The 17,584-nt window shown below is 46.2% G+C and overlaps 1 protein-coding gene across 10 annotated transcripts in view; it reads left to right on the top strand.

The window, feature by feature from the left end:
• LOC142590474 (trifunctional nucleotide phosphoesterase protein YfkN) overlaps window positions 1-17,584 on the top strand; it is a 102,982-nt gene that overhangs the window by 37,828 nt on the left and 47,570 nt on the right. For all 10 annotated transcript variants that reach the window (XM_075702669.1, XM_075702679.1, XM_075702697.1 and 7 more), the window contains one exon: window positions 7,310-7,475. In XM_075702669.1, the coding sequence (XP_075558784.1) occupies window positions 7,310-7,475 (166 nt within the window). The remainder of the gene's footprint in view (window positions 1-7,309; window positions 7,476-17,584) is intronic.

Raw genomic sequence — 17,584 nt, 5'->3', positions numbered from 1 at the left:
TTTTTCTCATTGGGTAAACATAGAAATGCCTACACATTAAAAAAAAAAAGGGGCTCTTACGTCATTACTACTTGAATTGGATTGGATTGGGTTCAACGGCGACAGCCAATTTGCACCCCTACCGGCAGCTTCTTCACGTTACAGGAAGCCAATCTCGAAGGCCATGCTTTTGTGCGCTGCAATCAGCAACAGCTGTATGAGCAGGAAAGATGTCATGGTGGCCATATCTTAACGTCACTATCACTGGCAGCTGTTGTCCAGGTGTCGCAACTTGAGAATCCAATGTCTGCGCACATGAGATTTTGCCGATTTTGCGCCTGTGTGTGTAGAACAGGAAATACAATAGTATGCACTAACTGTTTGGTGGGCACTGAGCTACTACAGCTTAAGCGGTCAACCAGTACATGGGGTTCAATGGGGGCTGATTGGGGGAATCTTCACAACTACGTTTAAACCACAATTACACATTAAGCAGGTACATATTAACGAGGTTTGACTGTATGGCACAACCTAGCCAAGTGACCGCGCCGCCCACAATGAAAGTTCTTTTGCCCACTGGCAGGTGTTATCGTCATGCTTCATGCTTCCACATTGTCCACAAGTTTTTGCTGCGCTTTGCTTATGGTGATCTTGAAATGATCGATGACAGGCTTGCACTATGAGCACCATTGGCGGTTCCATACTCATATTGTTACATGTAGCTGATGCACAATTCTATTTACAATACATTTACACATGGACCAATGGTGGTTTAGATGGCAACCCTAAAAATAATCGGAAGCACCCCCGGCAGTAGAAGCACTGTCCCGGTGCTTAAGCTACACATCTGTGGTGAAAGGTATGTGGTAGGGCTTAAGCCTTGCTATGTGAATGATGTCACTTGAAGCTGGTGACGATGCTGAGGTTTTGGCGGGGATGATTTCATATGTGGCATCAGTCACTTGTCGTACCACACGATCTGGACCAGTGTAACCCAGCAGAAGCTTTTCGGAAAGGCCCACACGGTGGATGGGTGACTGGAGAAGCACCAGAGAACCCAGAGAGAAGTGCACATCGCGATGGTGGCAATCATAGAGGCATCTCTAATGCTCCTGTGAGGCCTCTAGATGGGTGCAGGCGAGCTGCCATGCGTGGAGCTGCCGTGCGGGTGATGGCAGCAAGGTGTCCAAGGGCAACACGGGTTCTTGGCTGTATAATAGATAGAATGGTAAATAGGTGGCGGTGTCATGGCGCGATGAATTATGTGCAAACGTCACATATGATAAATTAAGATCCCACTCGTGGTGGTCGGCCGCAATGTACTTGTCGCTGATGGTTTGGTTGAGGCGTTCTGTGAGGCCGTTGGTCTGTAGGTGGTAGGACATGCTGAATTTGTGCTTTGTCAATCAGGAGTAGAGGATGTCTTCGACGACTGCCGAGAGAAAACTACGGCTATGGTCAGTTAGTAATTGGTGCAGAGCGCTGTGCACTAAAATGATGACGTAGAGTAGAAAGTCAGTGGCGTCAGTAGCGCAACTTGTTGGTAGGGCTCTTATGATGGCGTACCGCATAGTGTAATCAGTAGTGACCGTGACCCATTTATTTCCGGAGCCCGAGAGAGGAAATTGCCCAAGAAAGTCTAGACCAACTTGGAAAAGGGTACAGGCAGGACGTCGATTGGCTGGAAGCGCAGAAGGCTTCTTCTGGCACTGACAGGGCTCAGAAGTGCCAATGTAATGCTGCACAGAGCTGACAAGGCCTGGCCAAAAGAAGCAACTGCTTACACGGTTGTATGTGCACGAGACGCCCAAGTGCCCAGCCAAGGAAGCGTTGTGAAGTTGGCAGAGGACAGTCGAGTGCAGGTGGGATTGGATGGCAGGCAGACGTTCAGAGCCTTGGGGGTCAAAATTATGGCGGTATAATCTCTTCTCCTTGAGGAGAAACATCCGGAGAGAGGTGTCACCAGGTGTTGACTTCAGCTGGTCGATGAGGGCTTGTAAGGAAGGATCACGGTGTTGCTTATTGCCGATTTGAAACAACTGGGACACAAAGAAAATCGGCTGCATCTGGTGGTCCTTTCACAGGGTAGCGGGACTGAAACATTTGGCATCCTGGTGCAAGCCTCTCGTCTTATATGTGACAGAGAAGGTATATTCTTGCAGGCATAAAGCCCAGCAAGCCAGTCGTACCGTGGGGTCCTTGAGCGAGGATAGCTAGCAGAAAATGTGATGATCAGTGATGACACAGAAAGGGCGTCCGTACAAAAATGGATGAAAGTTTGCAACTGCCCACACAAGAGCAAGGCACTTGTGCTCTTTGATTCATTAACTGCATTTGGCAGCCGATAGAAGTCGGCTGGCATAGGCTATAACGCGATCATCTCCATGCTGGCATTGCGCTAATACCACACCTATGCCGTGACCACTGGCATCAGATTGAACTTCCGTTGAGGCAGACGGGTCAAAGTGGGCCAGGATTGGAGGTATGGTAAGGAGGGTAGTAATATATGACAAGAAGATGCGGCACGATCAGGACCCCAAGAAAACAGGACGTATTCCTTCAAGAGGTCGGTAAGGGGATGTGCAATGGTCGCAAAATCCTGTACAAAGTGCCGGAAATAGAAGCACAGCCCTCCAAAACTATGCACGTCCTTTGTAGATTTCAGGATAGGAAAGTTCGTAACAGCGCGAGTTATGTCAGGATCAGGTCGCCTGGCTCTTCCAAGGGCGGTGATTTGGCAGCGAGCAAAGTGACATTTTGAAGAGTTCAACTGGAGACCGGCCCAGCGGAACTCGTCAAGAATTGCTGAGAGACGATCGAGATGTGTTTCAAATGGGGCCGAAAAAACGATGACGTCGTCCAGATAGCACAAACAGGTGGACCACTTGAACCCCTGAAGCAAAGAGTCCACTCGTTCGAAGATGGTTGGCACGTTACAGAGACCGAAAGGCATCACCTTGAATGATAAAGAGCGTCGGGGGTAACAAATGCAGTTTTCTCCCAGTCTGTGTCGTCGACGGCAATTTTCCAGTAGCCGGACCTTAGATCGTGAAAGAAAAATAGGTAAATAGGCAGTCTAGAGCATCATCAATAAGTGGCAAAGGGTAAATGTCCCTTTTTGTGATTTTGTGTAGGTGGCGATAATCTACACAAGAGTGCCACATTCCATTCTTTTTGACGAGTGTGCCGGGAGAAGCCCAGTTTTACAGGAAAGCTCGATAATGTCCTTGGCAAGCATTTGTGTTACTTCCTGTTGGATAACTGCTCATTCACATGCAGCAACACGATGTGGATGTCGGTGAAAAGGGTTTGCATCGCCAGTATTTATGGGGTGGGTTACGACAGACGTTTGTAAAAGTAAAAAATGTTTCGATAGCCTTCGAGAGCGTGGCAGGGGGCTTCAGCTTGAGCAGGTGTAAGGTCAGAGGAAACAATCATCTCAATGTTGACGCCCCTGCCGCGTGATGATGTTGCGGTATGGGCTGAGCTGCAACAAGCTTCGACTCTGACAGGTTCGACCTGATCATCCTGCAGAGTGCTAATTTCGGCCATTGAGATCCCTTGTAGGAGTACCTGCTTTATTAGCGCGAAATTCACAAGGGGAAGGCAGGTGTGGTCGCCACTAACTGTCAGCAGTGTGTGCGGAACGGTAACACCATGTGTAAGTATAGCGGCTGGGATTGGTGTGACCATGTAATTGCCATCAAATACAGCTGGTGTGGAAAATAAGTCGACATATGTCACAGATTAAATAAAATCCATGCAGCTTAAACGGATTTGAGGCAGGTCCAAAGGGTCAGCAAGAAGAGGCCACTCAAGGCAAAGTGAGCCGGCCACTGAGGGCAGAATGAGTGGCAAGAAAATCCGGACCACAAATGAGTTTGTGAGGGCAATGCTCGATGATGGTGAAGAGATTGGCAGTGGTTCTCTCAGTGATGGTCAGTTGGGCAGAGCAGATGCCAACCATAGCGACAGTCCCTCCGTCGGTGACTCGTATGGCTCGGTTCTGGGCATTCGTCAGAACTTCCTTGAACCGACGGTGAAGAGCAGCACTCATAATGGACATAGGTGCCCTGGTGTCAATCAACGTGCACACAGGAACATTGTCAACAAGAACGTCCAAAAGATTCTGGTTCGTGGGTACGGTCAAGCAAGGATTTCGTGCCAAAGTTTTCAATGCCGCTCCGCCTCCAGAAGCTGCACTTCCTAGTTTTCCAGTCGGGGTGCTGCGAATAGGTCGGAGAAAGAGCACGGCAGGACAGAGGCGAACGAGATTGACAGCGGGAGGGAGAAGGCGAGCTGACATAGCGGGGGGTTCTTGCCAGAGGTGGCGCAGGGTCAGATGAGGGATTGGGCATAGAGGGAGCAAACAAAAAAGATGATCTTCGAGGGAGGAGGGTGAGCGTCGGAAGAATAGTGTGTCGGAGAAGTGCAGCGGTGGCGGCGAGCGATATGCCTGATGCATCAGCAGTTAAAACATATCGGCTTGTCGTCAGTGGTGTGCCAATCGTACGGGTTGCCTTGTCCATAAGAGTAGTAAGAGAAGCGAGATGGGAATGTGGGTGGATAAAGAGGTTCAGAGCGCACAGGACGAACGGAGTGAAGACCAACATTTGACATTTCTTTGCGGACGATGGCCTGGATCAAGGAGATCGTCACCGGAGAAGAATCAGATGACGAGAATGAAGTGGGGAGTCGCCAGCTGCGCGGCCTCGACCTCACGACGAATGATGCAGGTTAAGTTGTCACATCGTGATGGCTGGTGGAATAGGTCATCGCAAGATGACATAGTGGCTGTGTTGGGATACTCGGCGTTTAGCATGTTCGAGATGGCAGCCTTCCTTGAGGATCGTATCGATGCTGGTGACGTTAAACACCAGTAGATAGAAGGCATCGTCATCAACGCCTTTGAGCACATGAATAACCTTATCGTCCTCCGACATGTTCGGGTCGGCCTTGCTACAAAGGGCCAAGACGTTGAGAATGTACGACACGTATGACTCGGTTGACGTCTGGATGCTTGCAGCAAGGTCCTTTCTTGCATTGAGTTGGTGACCATACTGATTGCCAAAAAGGTCGCGGAGCTTCTTTTTGAAGAGATCCCAGCTCATGATCTCCTCTTCTGGAGTCTGAAAGTGTGGCCATAGAGTGCCATTGAGGTAGAAAAGAATGTTTGCGAGCATAATAGTCTGATCCCACCTGTGACTGGTGCCAACACATTCGTACAACCTCTTCAGTGCAACCACACTGTGGTGGCTATTCCATATCAATATCTTTAGAGCATCGTTGTCTGCCACTTCCACCGAAATGGCCAGGCTTCTGGTGTCATCTAGCATTAACCCTTCCTTAGTCGGTAGTTGCTTGCGTAGATTAGTTGAGCGTATGCCGCAAGTAATCCGATCCCTCAACATTCAGCCTAATGTGCTGCCAAAGTTGCAGTTGTCTGCTATGTGCTGTATGTTGACAAGAAACTCTTGCATCGACTCCTCTTCCTGTTGGCATTGTGTGAAAAACATGTAACTCTCTGCTGTCTTGTGATGCTCGGGGTCATAGTAGTTGTTTAAAGTTACGACTGCTTTGGCATGCATGGTGGAGTTGGGTGTCTTTGGTGCAATTTGGCCAGCTAGCACTTGAACTGTTTGCGAACTGAGAGCAGCCATAAGCAGTGCTCGTTGCTTGTTTGCGTCAGCAATGTCGTTGGCTTCAAAATGTGCTTCTGCCTTTATGAGATATGGTTCCCACTTATCTCTGGTATCGTCAAACAGCAGTAGCTGGAGGCTGACCATGGCTCTCTTCAGTGCTTCATGTAGCGGCAGTTCGTCTTGGTTTACTTTCACTGCGTAGTCTGTATCCGTGATCCTCGTCGCCGCTGTTGTAAATGAGCCATGACCAGGGCAGCAACATGAACGATATGCTGGCTCATGGTGAACAACTTTATTGATAGCACCGCTGCAGTATACAGGAAGCAGGGCTGAAAAGGCTTGGGCAAGAGAAAGGGAAATAACAATATGCTGGTTCAGGAACAGGGGCAGAGAACATGGGTGTGCACGCACACAGCTTGCTTGGCTGGTCCGCAACAACGAACAGCAAAAGTGTAACACATGCCAATGCCCGTGTTTTCACCGAGCAATGTTATTATTCACATTCATAATGTATTGTGACTGTTTCATCAAGGACTAAAAAAGTTAGCCCTTGTAGACTGATGTATAGTATCATTTAGTTGTTCAGACACAAAAACAGCATCTATTTTCCTGTTTGTGTATTTCTTTTTTAATAAACACACTGAATGTGTTCCTTACTGACTTGTGAGAATGTGTTCTGAGACTTCTGATGGCTAAATGTAGTCGCAATGCTGCAATGGTGATTTAGTGGTTTTGATGTTGTTCTGCTGAATACAAGGTTGTAGGCCCGATTGCTGGGTGTAGTAGCTGCTTTCTGATGTTTACTTTTCTTCAGCGGGAACTCTGCTCAAGAGCAAATTGAACCATTTGTCCATGTTTGAGACCTAGTTTATCCAGTCACTTAGCTCATTAACTTTTGAGTGCATCCTCAAACTGGTGCAGTTCATTACCTGCTCAACTTGATCAAGATTAATTCACAAATTTTAAAGACTTGACCTTTTAGCAGCTGTAATGTGCACTAAGATTCAATTAATGTGTGTGTGGATTCACCTGAAACACAAGAGAATAAAACTTGTGAAAAAAAATTCATGATTATTGTTGAACATTGAAGGGATGCTAAAGAGAGCAACGCTAGGTTAGTTGAGTCTGGCGAAATATTTTTTCAATGCTCAATTTGCCTTTATTTGGCTAAAAATGATTGATTTTTAGCGGAGGAAGTGATGGGCTAAGCTTTCCCTCTTGAATTTCACATTCCAGTGCATTAGGATGGCATCACAGATTTCAAAGTATGTGTGCACATTTAGGTTTTGTTCAGTAATAAAATTTCTTAGAACCTACTAGATTTAGGCCTTGGCTTTTTTTAGAATGCCAGGTAATTTTTTGTTGTTGTTGATAAACTGTTAACTAGTCCTAAGCAAAAGCTTTCCAAATTTCTTGACACCTCTAGGAGCTAGCAGGAGAATTTAAAGCCTGCATTTAATTTTTGCCTTCTTCTGGCTTATCAAGACTTCCACACTTCGCTTCAAGACTTCACATTTCTGGTATTCTGGACGTGTAATTTATCAACACACTTTCAACTTAACATTTCTCTTTAGTCTCCCTTCAAACATGTTTGTGGTAAAACTTTCTTGCTCATAATGCTTGTTAGCTGTTGTGTAATGCTCATGTATTTGTTAATTTTTGTCCTTCATTGTTCATTGGTGACATAGGTGAATGGAAAAAACATTGTCAAGAGTGGAACAGACTTTCGACAGTTCTCACGCATCACCCTCACATTCACTGCATCAGGAGTAGCAGTTGATGTTGCTGAAGTGAATGTCACTTCTGACTTTGCTGAAGACCCAGAGCTCAGAGAACTTCTTTTTAAATATAAAGGTGAAGCACCACATTCACTTCTTCATTTGGCGTAAACCCTATGTGAAAAAAGAAACATGATAAATTGAGTGCTCGACCTTTGGCGTTTGTTGCAATGTTGTGATGTGTACATGCTTCGAGATCCTCAAAAGCCACTAGGTATGTGTGAATTATTTGAAATTTCAAATACAAAGTGAGTAGTCTTTGCTATTTCATTCATGCTTGATTTGATAATTCACTATCCAAAATTGTCAAATAATACTTTCTGTTCGAGTATGAGAGGGATAACATTGAAGTGTTGAGAGAGAAAGACTGATACAAATAAAGGCTGTTCTGAATGATTCTGCTGCAGGAGAGCCACGATTGTTGCATAGGGACACTATAGCTTTAAAGTTAATTGTCCAAATTTTGTTAACCAGTAATTGTAGTAGTGATTTATCGTGCAAATTTTTATGTGTGCCACTTTCAAGTTCCTTATGTTTAGGCAGCCTACGAATCAGTTCTCGATTTAAGCAAGGCAATTTATTGTTTGGCCTCTCTGGCTATGTTGTTTCCATTTTTTTTTTATTTATTCAGTTTACCCTACAGGCTCGGAGGAGCATTGGGTAGGGGGGGGTTACAGAAAATGACAAATATTTAAGGCAAAAAAGGTAACTACATAGTAGGAGAAACAAATAAGTGTGTACATAGGAAAAAAAGGAACACTGGTAAACATTGGAAAAAATGCATACAAAGTCAAGGGAGTACAAAGCAAAACAAAGTCGAAAAACGATACAAAGGCGAATACAATACAAAGTCGTAGAACGTAGTCAAGCGAACATGTGAAGTTCCAAAAGTGCACGAAATTTGGCAGGATCTTTTAATGAAACAATATTATTTGGAAGGCTATTCATAGTGTGATGGCACGTGGTAATGCAGAGTTATTGAATGACTGTGTGCAGCCAAAAATGCGCCTGAAACTGAGATGGTTATGAAGTCAAGTAGATGTGCAAGAAGGAATTTCAAGCGACAAACGGCTGAACCATGAGTTATAGTAGTATTTATGAAAGAGGCATAGAAGGGCAACAGAGTGGTGGGAATCCAAGTCCGGAAGGGGAACACCACATTTAATTTGGGTAATGCTAGATTGACGACTGTAGTTAGAAGTTATAGAGCGGGCAGGACGATTTTGGATGAATTCCAATTTATCTATTAGGTAGTGTTGATGAGGAGCCCAGATCGATGAAGCGTATTCAAGTTGAGTTAAAGCATATTCAAGTTAAAACACTCTGCAGTGCAGTATCACAGTTCTCTCCTTCAACTAACGTAACACTATGTCCATGTGGTGATGTGCTGTTTACGTGTTTCATTACTGTAATTGTCATGGAGCACCATATAACTGAAAGCACTTGTTTCTCATTTATGGACTCATCAGCTGACCCGGATGCCCTGTTGTGAACAGTAATAACTGCATGTACCAAATAATGTCAATAACCCTTTTTTTACCAAATCAACTTCCACGTAAACTTAATATTTCACTTTGTTTAGAAATGACAAAAGTATTTACTGTTTGATGCAGTATTTGGAGGTGGTTCTCCCGAAATATTTGTATTTGGCTTGATTCGTATGAGTCACTTGCTAAGTGCATACCTCTCCCTTTATTCTATATGTGAGTGAAAAGTTGCCATGCACAAAAACTTAGTGCATCGAATGTACCAAAGGCCACAAGGTTAAGTTGTGTTTCTTTTATTTATTTATTTATTTAAAGACACCTTACAGGCCCCTAGAGGCATTGTGTAAGGGGGGAGAGTACACTCAAAGATTATGCAATAATTAGAATACAGGCCCCTAGAGGCATTGTGTAAGGGGGGAGAGTACACTCAAAGATTATACAGTAATTAGAATACAGTGTAAGAAATGCGCTAACATGCATTAATGTGGTGTTAAAAATTGTACCAAAGACAAATCAAATGCTTTTGAATGCGGGAGGTCAGTGAACAAGAAATTTTCACAAAGCAAAATATAACCAATCGAATTACAGAGTGAGCGGGACAATATTTGGCTCTAACAAAACAGTATTTAAGGGATAGCAGCATAATAATAACGGGAAACTCAAGAAAAAATAATACGTTAGGTTATGTAGAGTTTGAAAAATGCGTTGTTAGAAGATGCTGGAATTTTTCCTGGTCACTCTCATAAGCAATGGCGTTAGGGAGATTGTTCCAAAGGCGAATGGCTCTTGGAAGTGCGGAGTAGTTAAATGAATTAGGCTTTCCGTAGATGCGCACTAAATTGAACTGATTGTACTGCCGGTGTGGCCTGTAATGAGTTTCAAAAGGCAGAACTGATGGTGCTTTATTTTGGATATATTGACGCGAAATAAGTTTGCACGTAATGACACGGGACCCTTAAGGCGAGAACGACGAAGTTCGTGGTTGTGCGCGCGCTCTCCGAGGACCAGCCATCGCTAAAGGCAGACGTTTTTTTTTGCCAATCTGTCGGTGGTAAACTGTTTTAGTTGTAATAGCTGGGTGACATTTCTGGTGGAGGTGCTGTGTACGGTCGATGTTAAGATCTCTGGAGCATACCCCAGACCTAAGCCCGGCGAGTAGTTCAGCCGAGCTTACCCCTGTGCACGTACGTGCCAGCCGACGTCTCCAGGGACTCCAGCCACGGCACGGTCTGCTACGCGAACAAACTAGAATGACGAACCAACCACCTCCTGCCACTCCTGCAGCATCGCACGTGGTCGTCAATCACATCCGGACGCCGAATCTGTTCCACGGAAGTGCTTCAGAGGACGCCGACGACTGGCTTGACCATTTTGAGCGGGTTGCCAACCTCAACGACTGGAACCACGAGCGTAAGCTACGCTACGTGTACTTTGCTCTTGAGGGTTCCGCGAAAACATGGTTTGAGAACCATGAGGTGACACTGACGTCATGGGAAGAATTTCGTAGGCAGTTCCTCAATGCCTTCACCAGGGCGGACAGGAAGGAGAGGGCGGAGTTAGCGTTGGAGGCAAGAATTCAAGGCCTGAATGAGTGAGTGACGGCATACGTAGAAGACATGAATCGGCTTTTCAGACGTGCGGACCCTTCTATGACTGAAACAAAGAAGGTGCGCCATCTCATGCGCGGTGTCAAAGAGAAAATCTTTGCTGGCCTCATTCGAAATCCGCCGCCGACACTTGCAGAATTCCATGACGAAGCCACTACTATGGAAAAGGCCCTTCAACAGCGGGCCAGGCAAAACAACCGAGACGCCATGATTTCAAGGGAGCTCTCTGCTGTTACCCTCAGTAACGACGTTGGCGCCTTGCGAGAACTCATCAGGGCTGTTGTCAAGGAGGAACTGCAGAAGATGCAGACGACCACTGCCCCTGTGGGACAACTTTCCATTGCGGAAATGGTGTGCGCCGAGGTCCGACAGGCCGTCCATATTCCTGGACAGTACGAGACACCACAGCAGGGACCGCACGCCGAAATGAGTTACGCTGAAGCAGTACGCCGTCCGCCACCCTCAAGTGCGTGCAGCATGGTACACCCCACTCAACAAATGGACGTAAGCTTCAGGCCGCCGCGCAGCCCACCGCACATCGCCGAAGCAAGGACTAAGAAGAGTGACGTCTGGCGCACCACAGACTACAAGCCCCTTTGTTTTCATTGTGGCGAAGCCGGACACATCTACAGAATGTGTCCTTATCGTCAAGTGGGGCTCTGTGGATTCTCGCCGAATGTGCCTCGTCCACAACCTGGTGAGCGGCCGCCGGAAATGGAGAGTTTCGTCGCGAATCGTCGCAGTGTTGATCAGCGATGGCAGGAGCCCCGTTCGTCATCTCCTGCTCGTTATAGGTCACCATCACCAAGCCAAGCCTCTACTCGCGGCGCTCTGAGACACCGCTCGCCTAGCCCAGCGGGTCGGGAAAACTGAGTTCAGCGACCTCCGGAGGTGAGGCCACTGACGACGACCGTACGCAAGATCCTCCACTACGACGACAATGACGAAAACAGAACGACACCGACGTACAGACGGAGTCAAACACCTAACGAGAGGTAGTAACGTCGAACATTCCCATCACTATAGACGACGAAGAAATAACAGCGTTAATCAACACTGGAGCGGACACCTCATTTATGAGCATGGACATTGCCTGCAAGCTGAAGAAAGTTTCTACTGAGTGGACTGGGTCGCAGGTTCGCACTGCAGGAGGCCATCAGCTAACCCCGGTAGGAAGATGCACAGCGCGAGTGAGCATTTGTGGGTTTACGTACCTCGGAGATTTCGTTATCCTCCCAAGCTGTTCGAGGGACCTGATTCTGGGAATGGACTTTCTGCAGGCTAATGGAGCTGTGATTAACTTACAAAAGTCGCGGGTAACGTTTTCGATGGCGCAGGCCTTAGCAGGGAGCAGCACTGATGACACGTATGTCAACGCCTTGAGGATTGTTGACGAGAACATCACGGTGCCGCCAAGGAGCAGCGTAGTGACCCTCGTCACCTGCGACACATTCGACGGCTATGAGGGTATTGCCGAGGCAAATATCCCGCTGCTGCTCGAAAGACACATCCCGGGGCCTTATTCGAATACAGTATAAGTGCTCGCAAGTATTGTTGACAAACTTCAGCCATGAGTATCAGCACGTCCCTCAAGGTACAGCTGTGGCATTCCTGAACGACATTGCTGACTTCTCCGTCATCGGCGCATTACAAGTGACTTCACCGGATGCAACAACTCATGCCAGCCTGAATACCCGTGTCCGCATTAATGCTGACTTAGCAGATGTACAGAAGGATCAGCTGCTAGGCCTACTGACAGAATTCTCTGTCTGTTTTTCCACGGAATCCAAAGTCCAGTGTACTTCCGTTATGCAACACCGGATCGTTACAGAGGAGTCGGCGCGGCCTGTTCGTCGGCATCCATATCGCGTGTCACCTATGGAGCGGGAAGCGATTAAGCGTCAAGTTCAAGAAATGCTAAATGATGACGTCATCCAGCCGTCGACAAGTCCATGGGCATCGCCTGTTGTACTAGTAAAAAAGAAAGACAACACACTCCGCTTCTGCGTTGACTACAGACGGCTTAACCGAGTCACCAAACGCGACTTTTATCCCCTGCCACGGATCGATGGCGCTTTGGACTGTCTGCGTCATGCTCAGTTCTTTACTTTGTTAGACCTAAAGTCAGGCTGCTGGCAAATCGAAGTGGACGAGCGTGACCGTGAAAAAACCGCCTTCGTGACTCCCAATGAGCTGTACGAATTTAAAGTGCTGCCTTTCGTTCTCTGTTCCACTCCTGCTACGTTCCAACGAATGATGGACACTGTACTCGTTGGACTAAAGTGGCAGACGTGTCTAGTGTACCTAGACGACATTGTTGTGTTTTCCAGCACGTTCGATGAACATCTCGCCCGGCTACGAAGTGTCCTTACCGCAATACGCAAGGCCAACCTCACCATCAAGCCTGAAAAATGTTACTTTGGCTTCCAGGAACTCAAGTTTCTAGGCCACGTGGTCAGCTCCTAAGGAGTCTGACCAGACCCAGAAAAACACGCTGTTGTTGCCGAGTTTCCTCATCCTAAAGACAAAAAGGCTGTTAGCGGTTCCTGGGCCTCTGCGCTTACTACTGTCGTTTTGTTGAAGGCTTCTCAAGGATTGCTGAACCGTTCACGAGACTGACGCGACAAGATGTGCCCTTTGCGTGGACAGAAGACCAAGAGCAGGCCTTCACCGAATTGTGTAAACACCTTCAATCCGCTCCAGTGCTGGCGCATTTTGATGACACCATGGCAACTGAAATACACACTGATGCCAGCAACGTAGGACTCGGGGCCATTCTGGTTCAATGGAAAGATGGTGCAGAACGTGTAATTGCGTACATGAGTCGTAGTCTGACAAAAGCAGAAGCTAATTATTCAATGACCGAAAAAGAATGCTTAGCAGTCATGTGGGCCATCAGCAAGTTCCGACCCTACTTATACGGCCGGCCATTTCGAGCGATCAGCGATCACCACTCGCTCTGCTGGCTTGCCAATCTACGAGACCCGTCAGGTCGCCTCGCTCGTTGAAGCCTCCGCCTCCAGGAATACGACATAACTGTTGTCTACAGATCCGGCCATAAGCATAGTGACGCTGACTGCTTGTCACGTTCTCCTATTCCCTTGACATCCTCAGACTTGGAGCTTGATTTGCCGTTTCTTGGTGTCGTTGACGTGGTGCGCATGGCTGACTATCAACGTGCAGACTCTGAGCTGCTTCCAGTCATCCGATATCTCGAGGGAGCTGACGTTGTCCCACGCCCACTTTCACGAGGATTGACGTTGTACTGCCTGCGAAACGATGTCCTGTACAAGAAAAATTTCGAGAACAGCCAGGAAACGTTCCTTCTCGTCGTTCCGACAGCACTGCGTGAGGAAGTTTTACACGACGATCCCTGTGCCGGCCACTTAGGCTTTGCGAGGACATTAGCGCGCATACGGCAAAAATACTATTGGCCACACCTATTTTTGTCGGTTCAGCGCTGTGTGCGAACGTGCCGTGACTGTCAGAGGCGTAAAGTCCCATCCGTCAAGCCTGCCAGCCTCCTTCAGCCTTTGGATCCGCCTCCGGCGCTGTTCTAGCAAGTGGGAATGGACCTTCTTGGGCCATTCCTCACGTCATCCTTGAAAAATAATTGGATAATCGTGGCAACTGACTATTTAACTCGCTATGCGGAGACGAAAGCTGTGCCGCGGGGAACTGCTGCTGAAGCCGCCAGCTTCTTCGTCCACAACATCGTGCTTCGCCACGGTGCACTCTCTGTACTCATTATTGACCGCGGTGCAGCGTTTACAGCGGAGTTATTGTAACAAGTCGTCACACTGACGCACACTGACCACCGAAAGACCACAGCCTATCATCCCCAAACTAACGGCTTAACAGAGCGCCTAAACAGAACATTAGCCGACATGCTCTCCATGTACATTGATGTGGAACACAAAACATGGGATGAAATTTTGCCATACGTCACGTTTGCTTACAATACCGCTGTACAGGAGACCACCGAGTTTACATCATTTGAGCTTGTTTACGGACGTCGCGTTACAGCCCCCTTAGACGCCATGCTCCCGGTAGACCACGGAACCACAAGGAATGACACCACCGAAGATTTCGTCGAGAAAGCCGAGGAAGCTCGCCAGCTTGCTCGGAATCGCATCCGCACCCAGCAGAATACCGACGCCTACCGTTACAACTGGACCCGACGGAATGTCCAGTACTTACCAGGCAACCACATGTGGGTGTGGACACCTATCCGACACCGTGGGCTCTCAGAGAAATTGTTGCACCGCTATTTCGGCCCCTATGAAGTTGTACGCCGCCTCAGTGATGCGAACTACGAGGTGGTGCCTCAAAGCTCTGATCCTGGTTCGAACTGACGTCGTCCCCGTTCTGAAGTCGTCCACGTAGTACGGATGAAGCCGTACTACGCACACGAGGGATAAGCAACCCTCACAAACCACTTCAGCATTGTGCACATTCCTGTATGTTTTTTTTTTTGTCTTTTCATGTTGACACTCTTGCTCATAGTGCGCGCCTGCTGCCCTTGAAGCGACCGGGCCGGTCGCTTTTGAGAGGGGAGCAATGACGCGAAATAAGTTCGCACGTGATGACACGGGACCCTTAAGGCGAGAACGACGAAGTTCGTGGTTGCGCGCGCGCTCTCCGAGGACCAGCCATCGCTAAAGGCAGACATTTTTTTTTGCCAATCTGTCGGTGGTAAACTGTTTTAGTTGTAATAGCTGGGTGACAATATTTATGAAATAATGATAGCAGGGCTATATCATGACAATCATGCAGTGGCTGTAGTGAGAGGTCGAGTTCAATTTGTGTTACGCTTTTGTTATAGTCATAACAACGGGAAATAAAACGTGCAGCCCTATTATGAATAGATAGAGTTTTTCGATCAAGTATTTCTGATGGGGAGACCAGACGGATGTGGCATATTCAAGCTGAGGTCGAACAAATGTTAGATAAGCTAGTTTATGAATGTCTTTAGTAGAATTATGCAACTTGCGTCTTATGTACCCTAATTACCATGAAGCATTGGTGCATATGTATGCAATGTGCGTTGACCACAAAATAGTCGAAGTTAGGTTAGCACCAAGATATTTATATTGAGTATCATGCAAAATAGTGATGTTATTTATGTGATAAGGAAACGTAGATTTAGTATGCTTGCGGCTAAAAGAGATAATTTTACATTTAGAAACTTCAAGCTTCATTAGCCAAGTGTTGCACCAAAGAGAAATAAGTTCTAGATCTTTTTGGAGGATTGCATGATCATCAGCACATTTGATGGAACGGTAAAGAATGCAGTCATCTGCAAAAATGCACACTTGTGAGGAAATGCTATTGGGTAAGTCATTAATATATATTAGAAATAGTAATGGCCCAAGAACGCTGCCTTGTGGTACACCTGAAGTAACGTGCGAAAGAGGAGAGAAAAAATGATTAATTGCTGTGAGTTGCTGACGATTAGAAAGGAAATTCCGAATCTATGTTAGTGTAAGAGAATCTAATTTAAGGTCAGATAATTTCAATATCAAACGGCAATGTGCTACGAGGTCAAACGCTTTTGAGAAGTCTAGAAAAGCACAATCAGTTTGTAGATCCTCTTCCATGTTAGCATGCAAAATCAGTTGTTAATTCTAGTAATTGTGTTTCACAAGAGAAGTTTCTCCGAAATCCGTGTTGGGTAGAAAAAAATTTGTTGTCTTCCAGGTGACTGTAGACATTTGATGCAATTACATGTTCTAGCATTTTTCAGCACATAGACGTTAATGATATTGAACGGTAGTTTTCCAGTGCGTGTTTATTACCTGACTTAATTATGGCTATGACTTTTGCTATCTTCCAATCTGAGGGCAGCAGTCGTCTCTAAAGATTGCCTGAAGATGAGACAGAATTTTGCTAGATGCTATGACGGTGTTTTTCAGAATTTTAGAATTAATGTCGTCAGCTCCACAGGATGTGGTTAGCTTGAGGTTATTTATCAGGCATGCGACACCTTCAACTGTTATTTAAATTGGTGACATGTATTGGTAGTTCAGCTCCTATGCATCTGGCAGATCAGCCTGATCTTCTGTGGTGACTATAGAAGAAAAATAGGTAAGTAATTAAAGTAGAAGCACACTGATTATCTGGAATGGGAGTGTTATTATTGTTGTGTAAAGAAATGTTAGGGTGGTCCTGATTTGGGCTTATAATGTGCCAGAACCTGGATTACATTTTAGAAGAGATGGTAGGTCATGAGTGAAGTATTTATCTTTAGCTGAAGACAGGGCAGAACAGTAAATTTTCAAGCTTTCCTTGTAAGTCTCCCAAGCTGCTTGCGTGCGCAAGCGCTTAACACTTTCGTAATGGCACTTCTTCCTGTTTCTCAGTAAGCGTAGGGATCTGGTGAACCATGGGTTAGATTTATCATTGCTTATCTTAATGAGACGGACGTACTGGTTAACCAAGGCATAAATCTTATTCCTGAAGAGTATCCAATTCTCCTCCACTGACCGACTGTGAAATGAAGGCAACAGCATGTGGGAAATAAATATATCTAATTCCGAATTCATAACATTGTAATTGGCTTTGTTATAATTGCATAGTTTTTTAGTAGTGAAACCTGTAAAAGATGAGGGTACGTTGAGAGTTACTTGCAGTAAGGAATGATTGCTAAAAACATTGATCGACACAATGTGATGAACTGTCTCAGGTGCTGTTGTGAGGATTAAATCTAAGATATTACCCTGTGTAGGCTGTGTAACTACCTGAAACAGGTTAAAATCTAAGGTTAAATTGATGAATTCTGTCGAAGTATTACAGGATGAAGATAAGTTAACCCAGTCGATCAGAGGAAAATTGAAGTCTCCTAGCAGATAGATGGCATCAAATGGGGGAAACTTCGTCACTGATTCTATGTTGTTGTGCAAGTCATTAATAAATGAATTAGTAGAATTTGGAGGTCAGTAACATACACTTTTTGTTTAAACACATTATTCAGCTTCCTCCTTATAATAAACTGGATGTTTAAAAAGATGAAAGCTTGTGTGAGTCAAAGCTCCTCTATCTGTGCACCACCGCCACTTTTATTAAGTAGCGCCAACCTTTCATGTGCAACA

This window comes from Dermacentor variabilis, chromosome 1, assembly GCF_050947875.1.
Source record: "Dermacentor variabilis isolate Ectoservices chromosome 1, ASM5094787v1, whole genome shotgun sequence".
NCBI lineage: Eukaryota > Metazoa > Arthropoda > Arachnida > Ixodida > Ixodidae > Dermacentor > Dermacentor variabilis.
Note: the sequence above shows the minus strand (reverse complement) of the source record. Positions and strands in the feature narration are given on the sequence as shown.